General features: G+C 46.7%; 1 protein-coding gene across 3 annotated transcripts in view; it reads left to right on the top strand.

The window, feature by feature from the left end:
• Window positions 1-15,068: 15,068 nt before the first annotated feature.
• DAXX (death domain associated protein) overlaps window positions 15,069-25,937 on the top strand; it is a 414,322-nt gene continuing 403,453 nt past the window's right edge. Inside the window, exons 1-2 of one of the 3 annotated variants that reach the window (XM_085622370.1) lie at window positions 15,069-15,212; window positions 23,163-23,875. In XM_085622370.1, the coding sequence (XP_085478496.1) occupies window positions 23,471-23,875 (405 nt within the window). In that variant the 5' untranslated portion in view covers window positions 15,069-15,212; window positions 23,163-23,470. Of the gene's footprint in view, window positions 15,213-15,270; window positions 15,291-17,277; window positions 17,405-23,162; window positions 23,876-25,937 lie in introns of those variants that run through there. The other 2 variants (XM_085622434.1, XM_085622515.1) reach the window with 2 other exon arrangements.

The raw sequence follows: 25,937 nt of genomic DNA, 5'->3' as shown, positions 1-25,937 counted from the left end.
AGAGCCTGGTTTAGGAAGGTACAAGGACTTTTTTCAAGCTTCATATGGGGAAATAAAAGCCCGAGAATAGCCCTGAAAAAACTGAGAAAAAAAAAAGAATATGGAGGTATTGCAACCCCTGATTTATATATTTATCTGTGCGCGTTCCAGTTAAAAAATTTCCGACAATTGATGATTGAAAGCTCTATGTTCTCGCCCCTCTACAAAGCGCTAACTTTTGGTTTCTCCCAACAAGCTGGATGTTTCCTTTTAAAATTTGGTCACCCAAATTTTTTTAAAAAAAGTTAGATTGAAGATTCTGCTATCTGCAGTAAAGCTTTGGTCGCAGGTGAGCCGTCTTTTAAAAATTCCCTACTACAATGATATCACACCAGTCTGGGACTCTCCTGGGACGCCTTTATGTCTAGAGGATGCTCTTGCAACACCTTTGAGGAGATATGGAATTAATACCTGGGGTCAACTTTTATTTGAGGCGGAACTTATATGCTGGTCCCATATATCTGTAATTTGCGAAGATCAGATATCAAAGTTCAAATACTATCAACTGTCAAGCTGGACAAAATCTTCTAGAAAAGAATTGGAAGGAAATTCGAACTTGGCCTTAAAGATATCCACTCGACAAACACAAGTAAAAGAAGTGGCAGAATGGTATTGGCTACTTGTCCAAAATGGGGAAGAGGAGCAGGTCTTATTCATGGAGACATGGAGGAAAGACCTACCGGATAAAGACCTCGAAAATAGTGGGCAAGTATCTATGTCTCTTTTATGGTCTTGTATAAATGCTGCGCCCTTAAAAAAGAACCATCTCTTTACAGTCCATAAGGCTTACTGGACTCCTCGGAGATTATCGAAAATGGGAAGCCGTGAAATCAAGAAATGCCCTAAGTGTGGAGAAGAGAGGGCAAATGAGGTACACATGTTCTGGAGCTGCCCAGTAATACACGTCTTTTGGAATAATGTGGGTAAGATCATATCAGATATTATGGGCTTGGATATAAAATTAACAACTATGTCGGTCATTTTTGGGCTACTCCCAAGGGAAGTAGTTGGAGGGGTATTAACAAAAAGTCATCAAGCCTTGTTTTTTACTTTGACTCTACTAGCTCGAAGGGAGCTTTGTATTAAATGGATTTTGCCCTGCCCTCCCACGAAGGAGGAATGGATTCATTCCATTCAGAGGTATCATCCTTAGATCAAGCTAGTAAAAGTACAAAAAAAACAAAATATTGGGAAATTTGGGATAAATGGATAGAGACAGAAGCTAGATATATATAAAGTACTTTTTTTTTTTTTTTTTTTTTTTGCAATCTTATTGTATTTTCATGATATCCTCTCTTGTTTGTGATCTTTGGGTCCAATGATTAAAAATATGCCCCACAAAAACCCTAGGGAAGGAAAAAAAAAATTCTCCCTGAGGAGGGAATTGTGGCTCTGTCATACTCTCAAGATAAAGGTTGAGGCCCATATGAGTATTTGAAGGTTCGGTTCTGGAGTTATAAGGCACCCTTTTCCTCCCCTCGGGGTATGACCAGACCGGTAAAAACTTGCCTTTAAATGTTCCAAAATTGGGTCAGAGAAATCTATCTATGAGTTGAAGCATATTTTGGTTAAATGAAGACTTATTTAAAAAAAAAACAACAAAAAAAAAAATATATATATATATATATATCTTGCTCCTCTGGGCAAGTTTGTGGAGAATTGGGGGTTTTAATTTAGTATCCTACACTATGACATGCAGTTGATGCTGTCTGTCTGTTAGGTTCTGTGAGATGGAAGGTCGAGGGCCACTCACCTCATAAGCCGGATACAGCGGGAGCGATGCTAAGAACCCTCCCCTCCTGTGTGGTGTTGCCGCCAACCCCTTAGTAGGACGTCGAGCGGGGGACACCACCCACAGGGGGAGAGGGAACGGAAGGAATCCCAGGAAAGGGGTATGGGAAGAACTCTCAAAGGGGGGTAGCACGTCTGAAGGTAACCTCACTCCTGCGTGCCTCCTTCACGACCCTGTAAAGAGACAGCAGAGTGAGAAAAACCGGGGTCCCGCAGAAGAGTCCCCTCCCCTCGCCCACCGAAGGATAACACAGGGTCCTAGGTCGTGGAGCAGTACTCACGGGTTCAGCGCGGTAGCACAGGGCGAGGTCTAGGGTCTATGCCGCTCTCCGAGCCTTTCAAACGGCTCCAAGCGCATAGGGAGTGCTGTCCGGGACGCTCTCCGAGCCTTTCATGCGGCTCCAAGCGGAAAGAGGAGGATTCCTTAAGGCAGGTGCAGTGTGAAGGAGCAGCCTGAAAACAAACGGGCTGCCCTACGGGGGTAAACACAAGGAGACAACAAAAGGGGGTGTTGGAAGTCGTTCCCCACCTCCTGCAGGCTAACGCGGCGTCCGGAGAAGGCGTCCCTGCGTTCTAGCCTGAGCAGGTAGGGGTGCGTAGGCAAAGCAACAAGGCCTCCGGGCTTCTGGAGTGTCACGGGTCGTCCGTTGGCGTGACGGGAATCGGGAACCGGTGGGTCGTAGGAGCCGATTCTTCCCCCTGACTGGGCTCGGCCGCCGGTGCAGACGATGAAGCGGGAGGTTCCAGTTGGAACGAGGTAGCTGGTGGTTCGCTGGGTTAAGAGGAACGCGAGCAGCGTTCCGGGCTCGTTTGGATTTCAAACTAAGGTTGACAAGCGCCGGAGCGAGGGAAGGCGGGGCCTATATAGGTCCCGTGGTTGCGCTTGCCCTTCGGCATGCTGGGAGATGTAGTTTTACTCCCTGCGCGCGCTTCACTTGCACCGCGCGGGCGTTCCGGATCGTGACAGAACCCCCTCCCTGCGCCCGGCGTCTCGACGGGCCCCCAGGTTTGGAAGGATGGGTTGCGTGAAAGCGTCTCAGCAAAACAGGGCAGTGTAGGTTAGCCACGGGTTCCCATGACCTCTCCTCTGGTCCGTACCCTTTCCAGTCGATTAAGTAAAGGAGCCTCCCCTTCACCCGTTTTACGTCGAGAATTGTCTTGACCTCGTATTCTTCTCCATCCTCTACCAGTACAGGCGGGGGTTTTGAGAGGATCCTGGTATGTGGGAGGCATGGTTTCAACAACGATACATGGAACACCGGGTGGATGCGCCAAGAAGTGGGGAGGTCTAGCTTCATTGCTACCGGATTTATTACTTTGGTTATGGCATAGGGCCCTACATATCGGGGCTGTAGACGGGTGTTGCCCTTGAATTTCAGGTGTCGAGTGCTAAGCCATACCTTGTCCCCTACTTTGTATGCGGGTTCAGGTGCCCTTCGTTTATCTGCGTATTTTTTGTCGTGCCTCTGCGCCGCAGCTAACTGTACCTTAGATGCCTGGAGTATGGAACGGAGGTGTGAGTGGTGTTCCTGTATGGTGGGATGTTGTGTTAGTACTGGCCATTCGAAGGGTAGCATGTTTGGGTGGTGACCTAACAGACAATAGAAAGGTGAGCACCCCAGAGAGGAATGGTCGGCGTTGTTGTAGGTGAACTCGGCTAGCCACAACAGCCGGCCCCACTCCTCCTCATGTGACAAGGTGAAGCAGCGGAGGTACTGTTCCAAGGATTGATTCAACCTCTCCGTCTTCCCGTCGGTCTGTGGATGGTAGCTCGTGGAAAGGCGGGCATCAATCTTCATTACCTCACACAACGCCTTCCAAAAACGAGATGTAAATTGCGTCCCTCGGTCCGTGATGAGAACAGCCGGTATGCCGTGCAAGCGCACTATCTGTTGTAGGAAGATGAGGGCGAGAGAGGCGGACGAAGGCAGTTTGTCGAGGGCTACAAAATGACCCATTTTAGTAAGGTGGTCCACTACCACCAAGATGGTGTTCTGGCCCAGACTAGGGGGCATGTCCACGATGAAGTCCATGGACACCGTGTGCCAGGGAGATGGAGGAATAGGGATAGACTGCAGCGTTCCGCAGGGCTTCTGATGCAGCGCTTTTCCTTGCACGCAGACCGCACACCCTGACACGTAACGAGTAGTATCTGATCTCAAGGTTGCCCACCAGAAGTAACGCTGCAGAGCTTGAGTGGTCTTGAGGGCTCCCAAATGCCCCCCTAGGGGTGTGTCATGTACCCAGTAGAGGGCGTGTTGTCTTAATTCTTCCGAAGGCAGAAACAATTTGTTCTCATGGTACAAGAGACGGTGGGAGGTGGAGCGACGGGTGGGGTGTTCTGCCACCCATGCAGGTGAGTCTACCGTGTCAGTCTGCTTGCGCACGTCCTCTAAGAAGTCGTCTACGCTGGTTGCGGCTAGGAGTTCCTCTGGAAAGGAGGCCTTTTGCAGAATGACGGGGGGTTCCTCGGGGGACTGGTCACCGGATTCAGGAGGGTGCTGAAGTCTTGATAAGGCATCTGCCTTTCCATTCTGCGGCCCTGGCCGGTATCGAATCACAAAGTCATAGTCGGAAAAAAATAAGGACCAGCGGAGTTGTCTGGGAGTAAGAGCCCTGGCTGTCTTTAAGAACAGGAGATTTCGGTGGTCCGTGTATATCTCCACTGTATGTCGAGCTCCCAGTAGGTGGTGCCGCCACTCCTCACATCCTTTCTTAATCGCCAGCAGCTCTTTATCTGTAATGCTGTAATTGGTTTCACAAGGGGAAAGTTTTTTTGGAAAAGAAGGCAATGGGGTGTAGCTGGCCCGTGTCCGGATGCCGTTGTGATAGGATTCCTCCCACTGCAAACTGCGATGCATCAGTCTCCAGTACAAAGGGCTGCTCCGCGTCTGGATGTCGCAACACAGGTGCCGTGGTGAAACAACGCTTCAGGGCCTGGAACGCTCGTTCTGATGCTTCCGACCACTCAAACTTCGCTCCTTTTCGCAGTAACTTGGTAAGAGGCTGGATTATATGAGAGAAGCCTTGGATGAATCGCCGGTAGAAATTTGCAAAGCCGAGGAAACTTTGCAAGGTCTTCACTGTGGTGGGTGTTTTCCACTCGATGATGGCTCTCGTCTTTTTGGCATCCATGCATACTCCACCAGGGCCGATGACATACCCTAGGAATTCTACCTCCGGGACGTGAAACAGGCATTTTTCCAATTTAGCGTAAAGGGAGTGTTGTTTCAGGCGTTCCAGTACCGCTGAAACATGCCGCACGTGCTCATCCATTGAGGCAGAATAGACTAGGATGTCGTCTATGTAGACGATACATGAGACGTCCAAAAGCCCTCTCAGCACTTCGTCCATAAAGAACTGAAAGGCGGCGGGGGCGTTACAGAGACCGAACGGCATGACTCGGTATTCGTACAGCCCGAACTTTGTTCTGAACGCCGTTTTCCACTCGTCCCCCCGCCTCACCCGTACCAGATGATACGCACCCCTGAGGTCCAGCTTGGTAAAGACCTGGGCTGTCTTCAACTGGTCCAACAGTACTGGAATCAGAGGTAGTGGGTACCGATTCTTCACTGTCACTCTGTTGATGGCACGGTAGTCAATACATGCCCTCAATCCCCCTTCCTTCTTCGGTATAAAGAAGATAGGCGAGGACGCGGGAGAGGAAGAGGTGCGTATAAATCCGGAGGCCAACATGTCTGCTAGGTATTGCTGCAAGTAAGTTGTTTCGGCTTCGGTGAGGGCATAGATCCGGCTACAGGGAATGCTGGCCCCCGCTTCCAGTTCGATGACACAATCGTACTCCCGATGGGGAGGCAGCTGGCTTGCTTCTTTTTTGTCGAACACTGCCTTGTATTCGTCATATACTTCAGGTAGTGTTGATAGACAGCACACCGCTGAATCCGAGCCTGCGCTAGCGAGCATTGCGGCTGGACTCGCTGTTGGTAGGGTGCACTTCTCGGCCTTCATGGTACAGTGGTCCCGACAAAAAGGAGAGTTCAGAGTCACCGTGCGAGCGGCCCATCTCACCAGAGGGTCATGTAGCGTTAACCACGGCATTCCTAGGATTAGTTTAAACTGGGGAGCGTCGATCAGATCAAAGCTTATGCGTTCCACATGGTTTTCTCCGATCTGCATCCGGACCGGATGTGTATGAAACCGCACAGGACCCGACGTCAGTGCCGATCCGTCCACGGCCTTCACCCTCTCAGGCGCCTCCTTTTGATCACAAGGCAGGCGAAGTTCTTTGGCGTACTTTTGATCTATAAAGTTGCCAGTAGCCCCCGAGTCTAATAAGGCGTGGACAACCACGGATATCTCTGAGGGCAAGTCCAGCACGGCACAAACGTTCATGTGGGCTACGGATGACTGCAGGGTGTTGGCTACTGCGGGTGAGACCTTGGTGACCGTAGGCCTCAAACAGGGGGTCTCCACCTTGTTTGAGGACGTCAGTTTTCCGAATACTCGGCTGCTGTGTTCACCACCGACAGGGTCTTGTCCCCGGTTCTTCCCGGGCTCACGGTTTTCATCCGGCTCTTACATTCTTTGATGAAGTGCCCTGGTTTCCCGCAGTATAAGCACAATTTCTGGCTTCTCCTTTTCTCTCTTTCGGCTGGACTGAGGGGGCCTCTAATTCCCCCGATCTGCATGGGCTCCGACCCATCACTTGGGGTACTTCGTTCTTCGGGCATGATACGGAGCCTCGAAGGGACGAACCTCGGTTCCGCTCTCAGCTTGTCTCCCTTCCGCTCCTGAAGACGGTGGTCTAGCTGAACTGTCAGGTCAATTAGTTCCTCACACGTGGCGGGTAGCTGAACCACTTGGGCCAGCACGTCCTTCAACTCCCCTCTCAATCCTTGATAAAACAGCGACGTCCGTTTGTCCTCGGGCCACTCCGTTTCCACGATCAGCCGGTTGAAAGTGGTGATGTAAGTAAGCAAGTCCTGTGTACCTTGCATCAGGGACAGGAGTTCTTTATCCAAGGACAACTGATGTCCTTTCCGGTCGAATAGCCGTCGCATCTCCACACAGAAGTTCGGGAAATTGTATAACACTGGGTCGTCGCGTTCTATCAGGGGAAAGGACCAGTTCGCTGCATTACCTCCGAGGTAGGACAGCACAAAGGCAGTTTTTGCTTGATCCGTCGGAAAGACAGCGGGTTTGCATAGAAAATGCAGTCGACACTGTCCCATGAACACCCCAAATTTCTTTGGGTCTCCAAAGAATCTTTCTGGAGGGGCGAGGGGCAGGTGCATGGGTTGGATGACATGTATAGGTGACGAACCCGGTTGTGGCACGGAAGAGAAGGAGGTATGCGGGAAGACCCCTGTGCCCTGTCCCCCTACGGAAGCGGTCGCTCCCCCATCCGTAGCTGGCGTTTGCGAAGTGAAAGGGGGTGGCAGAGTCCAGCCTCTGATATATGAGCTTCCTACAGCCCCAGTTCCCTTTTGGCGGGAGAGGCCTGCCACCTCTCTTCTCATGGTGCCCATCTCTTGCTTAAGCGCGGAGTTTTCGGCCCGGAAGGCATCTACCTCCCCGCGCAGGGCAGTTAAGGTCTCTAATATTGCGGCTAGGGTGGTATCCGCATCCATCGCTCAGGCTGTAGGTATCCGTGGGCTTGTCAACCTGTCAGGTTCTGTGAGATGGAAGGTCGAGGGCCACTCACCTCATAAGCCGGATACAGCGGGAGCGATGCTAAGAACCCTCCCCTCCTGTGTGGTGTTGCCGCCAACCCCTTAGTAGGACGTCGAGCGGGGGACACCACCCACAGGGGGAGAGGGAACGGAAGGAATCCCAGGATAGGGGTATGGGAAGAACTCTCGAAGGGGGGTAGCACGTCTGAAGGTAACCTCACTCCTGCGTGCCTCCTTCGCGACCCTGTAAAGAGACAGCAGAGTGAGAAACACCGGGGTCCCGCAGAAGAGTCCCCTCCCCTCGCCCACCGAAGGATAACACAGGGTCCTAGGTCGTGGAGCAGTACTCACGGGTTCAGCGCGGTAGCACAGGGCGAGGTCTAGGGTCTTTGCCGCTCTCCGAGCCTTTCAAACGGCTCCAAGCGCATAGGGAGTCCTGTCCGGGACGCTCTCCGAGCCTTTCATGCGGCTCCAAGCAGAAAGAGGAGGATTCCTTAAGGCAGGTGCAGTGTGAAGGAGCAGCCTGAAAACAAACGGGCTGCCCTACGGGGGTAAACACAAGGAGACAACAAAAGGGGGTGTTGGAAGTCGTTCCCCACCTCCTGCAGGCTAACGCGGCGTCCGGAGAAGGCGTCCCTGCGTTCTAGCCTGAGCAGGTAGGGGTGCGTAGGCAAAGCAACAAGGCCTCCGGGCTTCTGGAGTGTCACGGGTCGTCCGTTGGCGTGACGGGAATCGGGAACCGGTGGGTCGTAGGAGCCGATTCTTCCCCCTGACTGGGCTCGGCCGCCGGTGCAGACGATGAAGCGGGAGGTTCCAGTTGGAACGAGGTAGCTGGTGGTTCGCTGGGTTAAGAGGAACGCGAGCAGCGTTCCGGGCTCGTTTGGATTTCAAACTAAGGTTGACAAGCGCCGGAGCGAGGGAAGGCGGGGCCTATATAGGTCCCGTGGTTGCGCTTGCCCTTCGGCATGCTGGGAGATGTAGTTTTACTCCCTGCGTGCGCTTCACTTGCACCGCGCGGGCGTTCCGGATCGTGACACTGTCCAACAAATGGATAGCGAGCTGGGTGGAAAGTGTTCAGTGCTGTTTGACTACCATTGTAAAGTGAACAAAACAAAGTTATCTGAAGCTAAACTCAGATAAATCTGAGATTTTGTTCTGTAGAGCCTTACGTTCTCCCTCTGATATTTCTTTGTGGCCATATGACTTAGGTCCTCCCCCAGCTCCGATAGTAGTGGTCAGGAACCTTGGTGTCACTTTTGACAAAAAAAATTGTATTCTGTATTTCTTCCACTTTCCTGCCTGTATTGTGTCTCGTGGTATGTATGGGACATGGAACTGTGCTGCTGCAGGATCCGATGTCAGAAATTCAAATATCATTTGATTCTATACCTCTCAGGAGCGCTGAGAAATCGCTATATTCAGGCTGAGAAAGCGTGGAAAAATTGTGGTGCACTGGCCTGCCAGGAGCAGGTTACTGGCAGTGTTTAGTACGAGTCCCTGCCATCTGAAGCCCACCGAGGAATTTGGAATGAAAAGTGTAAATCATCGCGCCCTAGAATACCCATGTATTGATTTCAATAATATTGGTGGCTATATCTTAGTATCTGGGCGCCTAAATATTTAAAAAATACTCTATCTGGAGTAGCCTAGCACTGCTGCGCGCACCTCATTAGTGCCCCAGGGGAAAGAACACTAGTGCAACAGCGCTCTGACGTCAAGAACCGCCTACTGACGAGACAGAGGAGGAGGTGCCCGCAGGGAGGCGGAGCGGTGACTGTTGGCGCGCTCGCGCCGTTGCGTGGAGCCTGCGCGTGACGTCGGAGCGAGCATCTCTTTGTTATGTACAGAGACCAGTGAGTGACGTAGCTTGCAGACCAGACCGCCTCCCTCTTTTCTTCACTTGGGTGGTTTCTGTGCGGTGCCTTAGTGAACCTTCGTCTGTTCATGCACAAAGGTTATATTTACAGCATACTTAAAATGCAATAAAATAAGGCTTTTATTAAAACACTGGGTGGGGGAGCATGTGGGAGAAAAACATAAAAAAAAACGTCCTCATTTGACACGGTCAACAAAAAAATCTCTAACCTTTTTCTTTTATATATACAATTTCTTAAAAAAGGCAATTATATAAAAATCTATGCCTAAAAAAGATGGAGTTAAAGACCTGGGTATCATGTCATGGAATGTAAATGGATTGAGGGTTCCCTCGAGAAGGAAAAGAATATTAGAATATATAAAGCTATCAGATTGCAAGATTTTCCTTGTCCAAGAATCCCATTTAGTGAAAGAGGAATGGACTATGATGTTAAAACAACAGAAATGGATTGAATACTGCATCTGCACAACACAATCTTGCACAGTGAAAGGTGTAGCCATTCTAGTTAAAAAAACAGCATCAGCAATATTAGGGGAATGTATAGTTGATACGCAGGGGAGGTGGGCTATTGCCAAATTGAAAATTAATGAGGTGTGGATAACCTTTGTAAGTTACTATGGACCAAATGTGGATGATCCGGCCCCCTTATGTACTCTACTTTTTCAGTTAACTGGAGTCAGTAACTCTATAGTATTAGGGGGTGATTTTAATTTGGTTCTAGATCCAGGCCAAGACTCCACCTCTCGTAGAGGAGCCTCCAAAACACAAAAAATGAGAACTGCTATAAGACAACTAATGGCTGATATAGGATTGGTCGACATTTGGAGGGAGATGGCTAATAAATATAAAATAAATGGAGGGAAATTTACATTTCATAATAAAAAATGTGGACACCGGTCAAGAATTGACTTTTTCTTAGTGGATACTGTAGTGAGTAGGAATGTTATTCAAATAAGTCATGCTCCTGAGCATATGTCAGACCATTCAGCAGTTATTTTAAAAATAGCTACACATAATGCTCAATTAACACGGAGGTGGACTATTAACAGGACACTACTATTAGAAAGCACTATAGTCGAAAAACTAAAAGCAGAGACTAAAGAGTTTTTTTATATAAACCTTAACTCTGCCCCAATACAAACAGTCTGGGACACATACAAGGCTTTCTTGAGGGGTTTATTAATAGCTATATCCTGCTCACAGGCTAAGAAAACAAAAGAAGATATTAAGAAATTAGAAAATAAGATACAAGGATGTCAAGAAAACCTTGAAAAGGAACAGGGAAATCCAAACATTCTGGAAAATTTATTGAATGCAAAACATAAACTTGCTGACTACCTAGAGATCATAATAAAAAAAAAGTGGGATGCTAGTAAACTAGCTCACCACGAATATGGAGAGGGGTGTAGCAAACTTCTCGCATGGAAGACAAAAACTGACCATACGAGAAATCGGATAAAGGACCTTCGAAATGTAGATACTGGCAACATAATAACAAACGATACTGAAATTGAAGAAGCCTTCACCCACTTTTTTGAAAATTTATATACGGAGGAAAAAATAATTGAGGAAAAGAGTATTAATTAATTTTTATCGGAGCTGACTCTTCCCTCACTTCAACAAAATGAAAAAGAACAAATAAACTGCCCCATAGTTGTGGAAGAAATAACTCAAACCATTAAGTCTTTAAAAAAGGGTAAAGCGGCAGGCCCGGACTCCATTCCAAATGAGATAAACAGTATATTAAAAAAAGAACTGACACCTATTCTTTTCCAACTTTTCAACTCCTGTTTTTTAAAAGGTAATACCCCCCCCCGCGTCATGGGAGGAGGCGACTATCACAATCCTGTTAAAACCAAACAAAAACCCACGAATATGCGAATCATATAGGCCTATCTCCCTCCTAAATTGTGATCATAAGATCTACACACAGATTATCACCAAACGCCTAAATAAAGTGATGGGTTCGATCATACACCCAGACCAAAAGGGCTTTATGAAAGGGAGACAGCTCAGCGATTTAGTACAGGACCTTATCGGAGCTATAGATATGGCCCAAACATACAAGACCCCCTTGGCAGTAATGACTTTTGATGCTGCCAAAGCTTTCGATCGGGTCAACTGGACTTTTTTATTTAAAGTGATACAACGTTTTGATCTGGGTGAAACATGTATGACAGCAATTAAAGCTATCTATAAAAACCCCTCAGCAAAAATTTTGGTGAATGGGAAATTAACTAGATCCATACAAATTGGAAGAGGGACTAGACAAGGCTGCCCTCTCTCCCCGTTACTTTTTAATATGTATATGGAACCACTAGCATATAAACTGAGAACTAGCCAGAATATTATTCCATTTAGATGTAATGGATGGGAGAAAAAAATAGGTCTATATGCGGATGACCTTATCATCTTTTCAGGTGACTTAGAAACATCATATACAGGAATTTGGTCTGAATTAGAAAATTTTGGCAGGGTTTCAGGATATTCACTCAATCAACAAAAAACTGAATTAATGAAATGGAACACAAATTTCAAAAGTATCTACACAAAAAAAGAAATAAGGTATTTGGGGATACAGATAGCTCAAAATATTGATAAGATTGCACAGATAAACTTCGAAAAAGTGACAAAAAAAGTAAGCTCCCAACTACAAACCTGGGGAGCGCTGCCTATCTCCTTTCTGGGCAAATCTAACCTATTAAAAATGTCAATCCTTCCCCAATATACATTCCTATTTAACACCATTCCCTTAGAGTTCCCAAGAGCCTGGTTTAGGAAGGTACAAGGACTTTTTTCAAGCTTCATATGGGGAAATAAAAGCCCGAGAATAGCCCTGAAAAAACTGAGAAAAAAAAAGAATATGGAGGTATTGCAACCCCTGATTTATATCTTTATCTGTGCGCGTTCCAGTTAAAAAATTTCCGACAATTGATGATTGAAAGCTCTATGTTCTCGCCCCTCTACAAAGCGCTAACTTTTGATTTCTCCCAACAAGCTGGATGTTTCCTTTTAAAATTTGGTCACCCAAAATTTTTTTTAAAAGTTAGATTGAAGATTCTGCTATCTGCAGTAAAGCTTTGGTCGCAGGTGAGCCGTCTTTTAAAAATTCCCTACTACAATGATATCACACCAGTCTGGGACTCTCCTGGGACGCCTTTATGTCTAGAGAATGCTCTTGCAACACCTTTGAGGAGATATGGAATTAATACCTGGGGTCAACTTTTATTTGAGGCGGAACTTATATCCTGGTCCCATATATCTGTAATTTGCGAAGATCAGATATCAAAGTTCAAATACTATCAACTGTCAAGCTGGACAAAATCTTCTAGAAAAGAATTGGAAGGAAATTCGAACTTGGCCTTAAAGATATCCACTCGACAAACACAAGTAAAAGAAGTGGCAGAATGGTATTGGCTACTTGTCCAAAATGGGGAAGAGGAGCAGGTCTTATTCATGGAGACATGGAGGAAAGACCTACCGGATAAAGACCTCGAAAATAGTGGGCAAGTATCTATGTCTCTTTTATGGTCTTGTATAAATGCTGCGCCCTTAAAAAAGAACCATCTCTTTACAGTCCATAAGGCTTACTGGACTCCTCGGAGATTATCGAAAATGGGAAGCCGTGAAATCAAGAAATGCCCTAAGTGTGGAGAAGAGAGGGCAAATGAGGTACACATGTTCTGGAGCTGCCCAGTAATACACGTCTTTTGGAATAATGTGGGTAAGATCATATCAGATATTATGGGCTTGGATATAAAATTAACAACTATGTCGGTCATTTTTGGGCTACTCCCAAGGGAAGTAGTTGGAGGGGTATTAACAAAAAGTCATCAAGCCTTGTTTTTTACTTTGACTCTACTAGCTCGAAGGGAGCTTTGTATTAAATGGATTTTGCCCTGCCCTCCCACGAAGGAGGAATGGATTCATTCCATTCAGAGGGTATCATCCTTAAATCAAGCTAGTAAAAGTACAAAAAAAACAAAATATTGGGAAATTTGGGATAAATGGATAGAGACAGAAGCTAGATATATATAAAGTACTTTTTTTTTTTTTTGCAATCTTATTGTATTTTCATGATATCCTCTCTTGTTTGTGATCTTTGGGTCCAATGATTAAAAATATGCCCCACAAAAACCCTAGGGAAGGAAAAAAAAAATTCTCCCTGAGGAGGGAATTGTGGCTCTGTCATACTCTCAAGATAAAGGTTGAGGCCCATATGAGTATTTGAAGGTTCGGTTCTGGAGTTATAAGGCACCCTTTTCCTCCCCTCGGGGTATGACCAGACCGGTAAAAACTTGCCTTTAAATGTTCCAAAATTGGGTCAGAGAAATCTATCTATGAGTTGGAGCATATTTTGGTTAAATGAGGACTTATTTAAAAAAAAAAATATATATATATATATATATATATATATATATATATATCTTGCTCCTCTGGGCAAGTTTGTGGAGAATTGGGGGTTTCAATTTAGTATCCTACACTATGACATGCAGTTGATGCTGTCTGTCCAACAAATGGATAGCGAGCTGGGTGGAAAGTGTTCAGTGGTGTTTGACTACCATTGTAAAGTGAACAAAACAAAGTTACCTGAAGCTTAACTCAGATAAATCTGAGATTTTGTTCTGTAGAGTCTTACGTTCTCCCTCTGATATTTCTTTGTGGCCATATGACTTAGGTCCTCCCCCAGCTCCGATAGTAGTGGTCAGGAACCTTGGTGTCACTTTTGACAAAAAAAAATGTATTCTGTATTTCTTCCACTTTCCTGCCTGTATTGTGTCTCGTGGTATGTATGGGACATGGAACTGTGCTGCTGCAGGATCCGATGTCAGAAATTCAAATATCATTTTATTCTATACCTCTCAGGAGCGCTGAGAAATCGCTATATTCAGGCTGAGAAAGCGTGGAAAAATTGTGGTGCACTGGCCTGCCAGGAGCAGGTTACTGGCAGTGTTTAGTACGAGTCCCTGCCATCTGAAGCCCACCGAGGAATTTGGAATGAAAAGTGTAAATCATCGCGCCCTAGAATACCCATGTATTGATTTCAATAATATTGGTAGCTATATCTTAGTATCTGGGCGCCTAAATATTAAAAAAATACTCTATCTGGAGTAGCCTGGCACTGCTGCGCGCACCTCATTAGTGCCCCAGGGGAAAGAACACTAGTGCAACAGCGCTCTGACGTCAAGAACCGCCTACTGACGAGACAGAGGAGGAGGTGCCCGCAGGGAGGCGGAGCGGTGACTGTTGGCGCGCTCGCGCCATTGCGTGGAGCCTGCGCGTGACGTCGGAGCGAGCATCTCTTTGTTATGTACAGAGACCAGTGAGTGACGTAGCTTGCAGACCAGACCGCCTCCCTCTTTTCTTCACTTGGGTGGTTTCTGTGCGGTGCCTTAGTGAACCTTCGTCTGTTCATGCACAAAGGTTATATTTACAGCATACATGCCAGAGCTTTAAACACAGGAAAGTGGGAGAGTTTGAAAAAGTCATCCGGGGGATGTACTCTCCCCATTTACTTATAATGAAGCGCAGCCAATTTAAGGTGGGGGACAGCTAAAATAACGCCACTTTTGGCTTTAAAAATCGTGAGTGTCCCACCCGAACCTGGTATGTTGGCAAATAAGTTATAGGCCGCACTAGGACTCCCTCATTCTCTTTTTGCCAAATAATTGTACCCGGTCGCGCAGGCGCAGCGCAGTTGGCCGTACGGGCCAATGGCTGCGGCCTGCGACTGTTTGCCGTACAGTAGAGCCACTGTGTGACGTAAGGCGGGCGCACGCAGTTCCGCGCAGGCGCAGAGCGCACTTGGCCGTTTCTCCGCTAGCTGATGTCGTAGAAGAAGAGGCGACAGACGGGAGAAAGAGCGGGGACCGGTGAGAAGACGGGGGAGTGGCGTGGATCCGGGAGGGTTACCGTGAAGGGGTATACGGGGACAATCCCTGAGAGGCGAGGTAGAGCAGAGAGTGGAAACAGAAGCGGGTAGCTTTGGGGGAAAGAAGAAAACAAGAGGTCAGGGGAGAAGAACCAGCCTCCTCCCCAGCCATGTTTATTCACCCCTCTAACTCTGTTATACATATTAAAAACAGTCGGCCCGGGACTTTCTCAATGTTTTGAATATCATCATCATATCTTTAGGTGTACACAAGGATCCCTCCCCTAGCGTTCCCAACCTCCCAGGAGTAATAATAATATGACTCCACCCAGTAACACTCCTGCCTCCCCGGCCGTAGATGTCAATGCCCCAGCTGAGGACAGTAGCAGCCTTCTCTCCGTAGGAACAGCTCTGCCTCCCCTAGCTTAGCTGTGTTAGTACCACAGCTATTAGTTGAAAATTATCTTCAAAATTGTGTATTTTAAAAGGCGATTGTACAAATAAATGTGGAGTAAGCTGCTGAGGTTGGGATTCCTACCTGGGTCCCAGGCCCCGAAGTCAGCTGTTTTTAGGCACTAGGCCATATCTTCTGCCTACTCAGAGCTTCAGACTTCTAGATCAATACTCCCTGTTGTGCTTAATGACATCCCCATCAGTAGATATAAACACGGCTCCCTCCACCAACCATGTGGTTCGCATTGTATAGTTACACCCCTCTTCGTGACTATGGCTCCACTCCAGAGTTTCCAAGTCCTGACACTTATCATGGATACTAGCCCATCTCCTCTCTAGCCACGGGTATTCACTCCTCTCGTAGTCAAATCGATCTCTCCTCTGGCCTTGCATAGTAGGACGCCTATCCAGCCATGGGTTGTAACTCACTAGTCAAATGGATCCCTCCTCTAGTCTTGCATAGTAAGACACCTATCCAACCATTGGTAGTAACTCACCCATAGTCAAATGGATCTCTCCTCTAGCCTTGCATAGTAAGACACCTATCCAGCCATAGAAAGTGACTCACCCCCTAGTAAAATGGATCTCTCCTCTAGGCTTGCATAGCAGGACACCTATCCAGCCATGGATAGTAACTCACTCCCTAGTCAAATGGATCTCTCCTCTAGCCTTGCATAGTAGGACACCTAACCAGCCATGTAAGACACCTATCCAGCCATGGATAGGAACTCCTCCCCATGTCAAATGGATCTCTCCTCTAGCCTTTCATAATAAGACACCTATCCAGCCATTGATAGTAACGCATCCCCTAGTCAAGTGGATAGCTCCCCTAGCCTTGCATAGTAGGACACCTATCCAGCCATGGATAGTAACTTACCCCCTAGTCAAATGTACCTCTTCTTTAGCCTTGCATACTAAGAGATCTACCCTGCCATGGGGAGTAACTCCTCCCCTGGTTAAGGGTACCTTCCCATTTGCTGTGTCATGTGATTCGTCCCCCTCCCCGGATAGAACTACTGTTCAACAAAGTCACAAACAAGCAAACATTAGTGTAATTATGGCATAGTTGGAATTTACCTCACCCAATATTTGCATGTTGATATCATTCTCTTTAAGGAGCTGGGTTTCCCCTTTTACCAGGATCAGCCCACTGCTTTGACAAAAGCAGTAGAGGTTAAGTATGCATGAGTAGTAACCACTAAATAATGGTTAGTACGTGCCCAGCTATGACCCCCCAGCTTACCAGTGGACAAAATCTCCTTCTCTAGGTTTGGATAATCTCTCTCGTTTCCTGACATGCACACCTCATTTGTAACCCAAGGCCTTGGTATTGTAATGCCACTGGTCATTTTCTGATGCTCCTTTTTGCTTATGCAGGCGTGCATCCTCTTGATTACCTTAGATGTTTGCTTTAGTACAATCCTATGCCCGTGGAGTGGATCTCATTCTATAATACGTTTTATTTGATTGCAGGAGAAGCTTCTGTTAAACCGGAATGTGAATTGGGTGGGGAGCGGCATATGCAGTAGGGAATGACTGGGAAGCACAGTTAGCATTTCAACCACATATGTATGTCTTGTACATATTCATAGTTACATTATATTGTGCATCTTGGCATTTCGACACACTAGAAGACACTGCTTTGCTCTTGGTCTTGATTTTTGAATCAGGTTTTTCCTGTTTGAGTGGATCTTTATCGTAATTGAAGGTATGGAAGTAGAGGCCCTTCAGTATCATTGGGTGAGTTCCTCTGGATATTATGGGATTGGTTGGATCTGCTTGTCTATGTGAATTCCATAATCGGATCTGCTTGGTTTTCATGGTCTTGGTGGTGCATCCCCATTGCATGATATGGCTTCTTAGCTTTTTCCAATGAGCTTTTCCATTTGTGAGGTGTGCCTTCAGCACAGAGAAAATTGTATTTCCCTCTGCATGAATTTCATTGGAATTAAGGACAACTTAAGGATATTCTTAGTGGCCCTCAGTAGTTTCATGTCATCATCTACCTCCCTTACCTCATTGGTTCTGATCACCATGACTTTATTTAGGGCCTGGGGCAATCATGGCTACTGTGGGATACTAATTGTGGTGTTTGGACTGGTGTGAAAGTATTTTCTTATAGACACCTAGCGTGATGGTGGTGACTTTTACTGAGTGTGTTGTGTGAACTGTGGCAAAAAAAAGTGGTGATGGTTTTGTCTGGGGCTTGGTGGGATATCTGCCACAAATCAGTGGTGTGCCATTCTTTCTGAAATGAGGGGTTATTAGAGAGCTGTTATACAAAGCAAGAATTACAAATGTCAAACCCATATGAATTCTTTAAACCCAACAGGTGAAATGTATAAACCATCCCAAAAACTTCCAGAGTGGGGAAAATTCACCCATCGCATCATATTAACGCTGTAGTAATGTCTGTATTTCACATCTGAGCTCTCCATGATTCAGCATGCGAACATTAAGAATGCACAAGTATGGCTGGTTTCCTCTCAATCTTTACCCCTGGCTTGTCTCAAAATTTCCAGGTCAATGAAAATGTTCCAAGTGGTGGATGCAGCAAAACCTGATGGTGCGCTGTATTAGTGCCACCAAATACCCGGTAAATCACTGAAGGGTTCTGTAACTTTTCATTGAATTACTTTTTTACCAGAACGATGTCTAATCTGCCATTCCTAAGCAAAAATTGTAGATGGGAAGTTAAAAACAAGCATTGGTATAGCAAATAGGTCTCACCTTTGGGACCTTATAAGTATTTAGTTATGTAGCAGGTTCCAAATGCAATACCTATTGGCTATGCCAATGCTTGTTTTCTCTTCCATTGCCAAAGAAATCAAGTCCCTAGCTCCAGCCTCCCGATCTTCCTGCCACATTGAACTGAGCCCCATTCATTAAGCTGGCTCGATGCAGCGGGCCAGGAAGGAAAACAAGCGGAGGCAGACCAGGGGGAGGCTGCTCAGTGCGAGGGCACCCCAGTATCTGGAGCCTGCTCGGGAGCTCAGTGCGAGGGCTCGCCAATGAAGTCAGTGCGAGCTGTGAGGGCACCCCGGTATGTGAAGGCTGGTAGGGGCGGGCTGGCGGCAGCTCAGTGCCAGGGCACCCGGTATCTGGATGCTGCTCGGGAGCTCAGTGTGAGGGCTCGCGGGTGAAGTCAGTGCGAGCTTCGAGGGCACCCTGGTATGTGAAGGCTGGTAGGGGTGGGCTGGCGGCAACTCAGTGCCAAGGAACCCCAGTATCTGGAGGCAGCTCGGGAGCTGAGTGCGAGGGCACGCCGGTGTCTGAAGACTGCTTGGGAAGTCAGTGCGAGCTGTGAGGGCACCCCAGTATATGAATACTGGTAGTGGCGGACTGGCGGGAGTTCAGTGCCTGGGCACCCGGTATGTGGAGACTGCTGGGGGTGGGCTAGTGGAAGCTCAGTAGAAGGAACCCCGGTATCTGAGAGCTGCTCTGGAGCTCAGTACCCTGGTATGTGAAGGATGCTGGGACTGGATGGTGGGAGCTCTGCTAAGGCACGCCGGTATCTGAAGGCTGCTCGGGAGCTCAGTGCTAGCTGCGAGGACACCCCAGTATGTGAAGACTGCCGGAGCGTGGCCAGGAGAGCACGGTAAAGGCCAGTGGCAGATCAGTGCGAGGACACACCGGTATCTGAAGGCTGCAGGTGGGCGGGCTGGTGGGAGCTCAGTGCATGGGCACACCGCTATTTCACAGGGCACACTTCTCTTACACAACCTTCATTCAGTAAGACACTGCCACAAACACATAAGAGAGAGGGCTTCCGTTACACACCCTCTCACGTATTTAGTGCCTGCAGCCACAAACAACCACGCGAATGGTGCGCACACGCCACAGCGATGCATCTGTTTTGAATTATCGTGCACACGTCTGGGCATGATAATTCAAAACAGATGGTGCCTGTGCGGGTAACCGCAAGCAATTGGCTGTGGGCGGAGCAAAGGTCGGACATGCACCCGCCTTTGCCCAATTGCATGCTGTCTTTCTTAGAAAGACGCACGGAAAGGCCAAAAGCCTCTGACCAAAAACAAACCACACGCTCGAGCGTGTGTTCAGATTTTGAAGCGCCCTTACAAAAAGTCTCGCAGAGTAGCGCATGCGCGCTGGCTCAGGCGAGACCTAATGAGCATTGGCACTGCCAATGCAAGAGCTATTGACTTTGTCGATGTAAATGTGGGTTTAGCTTTGTATGGATAGATGGTCCAAGCGCCCGCAGCTGTTGTGCCGTTACTCCTCTGTGTAACCAACGGCATCCCAAATTAAATTTACCATTTGATAGAGAGCAGAACACAGTATGAAATGTCAATTTCCTTTAAATGAGTGCTGTCAAAATTACCTAGTAAAATCATGATAATTATTTTGCTCACCTCTCAAGACCTGAGTCTGCCTTATGCAAGTCACAAGTATGAATTGCACTGATACACACACGTGCATACTGCAGGCACTCAGCTTACTGAGCTGTCGGAGTGGCTAGAAGTATCGCAATCAAAATGCAGGGATCACTCCAATGGAGACCATGGATGGGATTGTTGATGTACTGTGTGCTGTATTGTAAACAACAAAACGCTTACTCTATAGATGCACTCAAGCACCCAAGAGTTGGTGGCATGGGGCGCTATGATCATCCAGTAAATTGAAACGAGCCCTTTCGGGAGCTTGTATTTTTTATTAGTAATCAGTGAGCCTGTTATGATGTGTTCCTATTTTTGTAACTATCTCGGGTGCGGGGAGGGAGGTGAGAATGAGTGAGCGAAGGGCAACTGATACTAGGCAGTCATGTGACCTTGCAAGGCGATGGAGACCATGGAGGGGATTGCTGACTCATGGGACTTAGACACCCATGTTTCGCGTCTAGTTTGTCTGCCATGCGGTTGAACCCCACCTGCACCTCTTCATGGTTATAGCTACAAACGCTGTGCTTTGGTGAAAAGCAAAGTGCATGCAGGGTGGCAAAAATTCTGCTTGCAGGGAATTTTATAAGGTGCCAAGTTATATTCAGATATCTCATTCGGTCTGTTTATTATTTACTTTTGGAGCAGCTCACCCCTTTGGAGACTGTGTAACTCAATTCTTTTAGGAAAATTCAATTTCTACACACTTTTTAACAGGGCTCCAAGTCAACAGCACATTGTAATTCAGAATAGTCTGATAAGGGCACCGCTGTTCTTTTGAAAGGGGAGGGATTTAAGGCGCTTCAAAATACCCAACATGTTTTTATCTTGTTATGCCTAGAACGGACGCTGGTGCAATATTGTGGTTGTCGTGCACTTGAAAGGTGGACCACTTGGCATAGGCAAGGAACCGGCTATTCTAGCTACTACTTCACCACTTCATGCCTGAAAGTGACCTAGATTGAGCCCGCATTTTGAGAAGTGTGTTTCATTTGGATCAAAGGAAATGTGTGTGGTGTATGGTCACACGTTCAGAAGCAAGTTAAATCTTGTACAGAAAAGAATGGATTTTTGATTTCCTGCTCTAAGCAGGGGTGTGGAATTTAATAAAATATCTACTTGTCCATGGGACGGATTGCTTCATAAATTTACTTGCCCTTTAACAAAATCCACTTGTTTCTATTGTGCCATGTAGTGCAGCGACAAATTATGTCAGTAATCTAATTAAATAAGAGCTCTGATAATAGCCTCTATGAAATTGCCAGAGCTAATACTATAGTAGGGTTTGAATACTAACAATTCCCTTATTTGGCCACCTTTCCGCAGATCTACATACTGATGCTGGAGGTAGCGGTAAGCGTTTGCCCCCCATGATAGGAATGGCCTTTTTGAATCTGTGCAAACCTACTAGCATGTTTTATGGGTTTTTGTCAACTCGTCTCTAATATTTTACCATCCAGAGAAAGGCTGGCAATTAATTCCATACATAGGCAGAAGTAAAACATTTTCCCGGGTTGAAGAAAAAAAGTGGTTGGTGGGAAAGTGAACTTTTTTACTGCTTAACAGATTTTCGCATGACTGCACTTTTGTGACTTTCTTTAAGAAGAAGGCCCCTATTTAGGTCTGACGTAAAACCTACACGTCTGCGTGCAAAGGTTTGTTCAGTGCCAGAAACTACTGTGGCAATGTGTGGTTTTTGAGACCAAAAATATTTTTTGCTTTTGCCAATATTTGTTATAACGATGAGGGCCAAAATCAGGTCAAGGCACGCATTCGCAAAACCAAAAGGCTGACCACCAATGTCATACATATTGGCATTGCCAATGCTTGTTTATTGTCATGTTTCCTATAATTTTATTGAAACTGGTTACACTGATTTTCCATGATGAATATCTTTTTGGAAATATTAGCATATTGTAACACGTTTTACTAAATGATGCTTCAAAGAAATGGTACCTAAAATGACACAGTAGTTTAGCCAAACGTTTTGTTTCTATTTGCATTTTTTAATGAAGATTTATTTGGAAAGCAAAGAATCATCAATCTTGCTTTCGCATCTAATCTGAGAGCATCCTGGAAGCATTATACGTAGCCACAGATTGTTCAACTTTGCAAATGTGCAGACACATTTTTATGCTGGAACCACTGTCAATTGTGCAGTGTGAACTCACATTTCCCTATAGCACTCACCCTAATGACAAAGGCTTTCTATTAATGAACCATAAATACAAGTTCGAACAGCAATAATAGATGGACACAATTACCTTAGCTACAGACAACGAGCTTCCCTGATCCATAATGTGGTACTGTAATCTGGCAGGCAAAGGGTTGGGATTGCAGGGAGTTGGGCCTCCGTGTCCCAATGACTAAATAAACATAAAACCTGTTGTCCTTGACCCCAAACAATATGTCCTGGGCGTCACGCTATAGAAATTACACACCCCTGTTTAAGGATTTCCATTTATTCCTATGCAAATAAAAAGGCCTGCTACCTAATTTTAGTGTTAAGATAATTCCCCTACTCCAGTTTCCATTTTTGTAACCTCTCCCACGGGTTAGTCATATTACCATTTTAGGAGTGCATCAACATGTCGCACAATCTGTGAATGCATTGCTACTCCATCCCTCTTTACCATGGCCTACTGGTGTAGCATACATTTCTGTTGATAAAGTGGCAGTGCAACCTTTCTGGATTGAGTAAGTTTTCCCAGCTCTGCAGATGTTAAAGTAGAGTTGAGGCAAGTGAAGGGTGGCAAATTCGCATGGTAAAATGAAGGGCTAAACAAGACACTTCGATTTTCTTTGATCTTGACTTGGATACGTTTATCTATTTACAGCCTACTTCATATCAGCAGTACAAAGTGGCTTCCTGTCTCAGCTAGCATTTAAGAAAACAATTGCCTTGAGAAATATAATTTATCATATTTAATGTGCAGTTATTTGGGTTTTACTCATTGCTGTATGTGCACAGCTTTTAATGTGTGGAGTCACGAACCCCTTTACACATTGTGTGTTTAGGTGCTCACCATAATTTTGTTCGTAGGATGGTAAAGGAACTTTGTTCACAATGTAACCTTTTTTTTTTTTTTTTCTTTCCGCAGGTGCCTCACTAATGCTTCTGTCTTCAGGTCTAAAATAAGACTATTTTTAATTTGCATTTGAACTGTTTTGAGACATTGCCCTTCCAGAAAGCCAGTAACTACATTTTAGCATTTGCAAAGGGAGGACCCTTTAGTGGGTGTTTGCAGGCGGCTCCATCTGAAGGCTTCGTACTGGGTCGTAACTAGGAATATGTTTGGAAAGAGTGAAATTCCATAGAGGAAACGTGGCTTCATTGCATTAGCTCAGTCATACCCATCTCTGAAGCTGTGCTGCCGAGGCACCCGCTGGCGGCAGCAGGGACACCTTCATGGCAAAACAGGACGGGGGCATCATTGTCCTGGACGATGATGATGACGATGATGAGCTGAAGACTGGCTCTTGGGTTGCTCGACCGTGGAAACTCCCCTCCTCTTTGAGTGTTCAACCCCGGACGTTTGCATCTGGTTCTGCGGCTCAAACCCAGAATCCTCCCTCTGCTTCCAACGTCCCGTTGCAAACCCACCCATCAACTTCAAACGCTCATTTGCGGTCTCTTCCTTGTACTCCGTCCCTGACTCCACCTTCCACCTTGAAATCCCACCCCACGGCGCATCTTTCAAGCAGCGGAAGTTTGCCAGCGCCCCAAACCAATGGGTCACATGTCAAGTCTGTGTCAGATAAAGAGTCAGCACAGATTTTACTCAAGGCCACAAATGAGAAACTGTTTAAAGAGGTGAGTTTTTTTACCCTATCATTCATGTGATCTTTCGTCCATGATCTTTTCCATTTGACAGGTATGAGTTGCTGACTGAGCTTCACTACTGAAAACAAGGCTTAGTTTGCAAGTTTAAAGGCTGTAGATTAGTGATTAGCTCTGCATCACCCAGAGACGTATGTGGTTGTGTCGTCAGTACTGTATTGTGTTCAGTGGACCTTCTTTTGTATTGTTGATGTAGTTGATTTGATGTTTCTTGTCTGCCCTCTTGTGTGTTGAGCCTGAAATAGGTATCTTTGCATATCGGGTGTATGATTGGTTGGCTGTGGGTGAGTTTGGAAGTGTGTTTGAATATCATCTGGCCGGTCTGTTAACTGTTTGACAGCCGCAAATTGGAGGCTTGCAAGCATGTGGCACGTGTGGTTTCCTGCTTATTTTTGGATGTGGTGACGTTGAAGCTGCGCTAGAATACCCATGGTTTTTAGGTCGAGGACTACCGGTCTGCCGAAAGACAGAACCGGAAGTCGGAGATTTTATGACTTGGAGAAGAGGGGCTTTAACCCGCCCCTCTTCTCCCCTGTTCTCCATTGGCTGGCCTCGTAAATACTGGCCAGCCACTGGAGAAGAGGTCAGTCATTCCAAACAGGCCCCGTCCTTTTCGGATCGGGGGGCGTGTTTTTTGCGAGAAGTCTCAAGGAGGAGACAACAGCAAAACACGCCCCCGAATCCGAAAAGGACGCTGCCTTTCTCCGAGGCATTTTTGCTCTGCCTCGGAGAAAGGCAGTGGTGTGCCTTTTGCTCTGCCTTGTTATTGTTCACGTTGCGCTTCACGGAGAAGATAGAGATGTTGTAGGCCCTGCCCGATGCCAACGCCCGCTCTGATCAGTGTGTAAAGACTCTAGCCACCCTCTTCAAAGGCATTCCTTGTACGTGAAGAGAAATACACAGGTCTGTCCTTCGACAAACGCTGTCCTCGAGTATAACACTTGCCATTTCATTTTACGAGACCTAACAAAACGAAAGTGATTTCAAATCAGATTTTAATTGATTAAACCTAGTCCCTGGTCAAGGTTTAGCAAAACACACGCGTGCCCCAGAGGAGCACTACACACCTTAGCTGACGACAACATGTGAGCATTTCAAAGCACGGCAACGTCCAGGGCACGGTGGGCGTCACAGACCTCACCCTGAGTGGAGTCCGCCATCCGTGGCCCCTGCTCAAAGGGACAGCATCTGAGCAACGCCTGCGTGTTTTGACGAAAGTGACATTATCAATCCCCGGGCCCAAGAAGACAAGACATTCATTTAACATAAGCCCCTCCCCCAAACACACACAACACCAACAAATGTTTACAGCTAAGCACAATAAAAAAAAGCCAATGCCACTTGTTATTTTTTTTCTTTTTTTAAAGACGGATGTAAGGTTTAGTTGTTCAAAACCTGCAGTTCAAATAAATGCATGTTTAATCAATGTTATGTTGCTGTATATGCGTAACCACGCGCTGGGGGCGTGGCCATTAACCATCTATACAGAAACCGAGCATCTTGCAGTTATGGCCAGCATATATGACGTTGCAGCTCAGTGGCAAGTGAAGTTTAAGTTTAGCTCACTTATTCGGGAACTTCTGGGGAGGGGGGTAATCACGTGCCAGTGCGCATGGGCCACCGGCCGCCAATAAACAAACAGTGCTGTGCATTGTGAAGGCGATGCAGCAGCGCGGAGTGCAGCGGCCCTAGACAGCACGCTGCAGTCCGAGGCTCGGTCACTCCCCCTGGCTCGGGTTTGGAAGGATGGGGACGGCAGCTCTGCCTCCAACTTTACACTCTGCGCTTCTGAAAACAATACCGGAGCCTGCGAGTTCCCTCCAGCTCCCCCTAGTCCCACCTACCACTTCCTGTCAGGACCTTGGGGAGGGGGGCAGACGGCCAGCCTTCCTGCCTCACTCACCATCAATAAAAGTAATATCAGAGGGTTTGGGAAATGTACCAAAGCGGACGAAAACAAGCATTTACAATGCAATGGTCTCGGCATTGGTAAAGTTAGAGCTATTGGCATTGCTCATGACATTATTTTTGTTTA

The sequence above is a fragment of the Triturus cristatus genome, chromosome 1_1 (genome assembly GCF_964204655.1).
Source record: "Triturus cristatus chromosome 1_1, aTriCri1.1, whole genome shotgun sequence".
NCBI lineage: Eukaryota > Metazoa > Chordata > Amphibia > Caudata > Salamandridae > Triturus > Triturus cristatus.
Note: the sequence above shows the minus strand (reverse complement) of the source record. Positions and strands in the feature narration are given on the sequence as shown.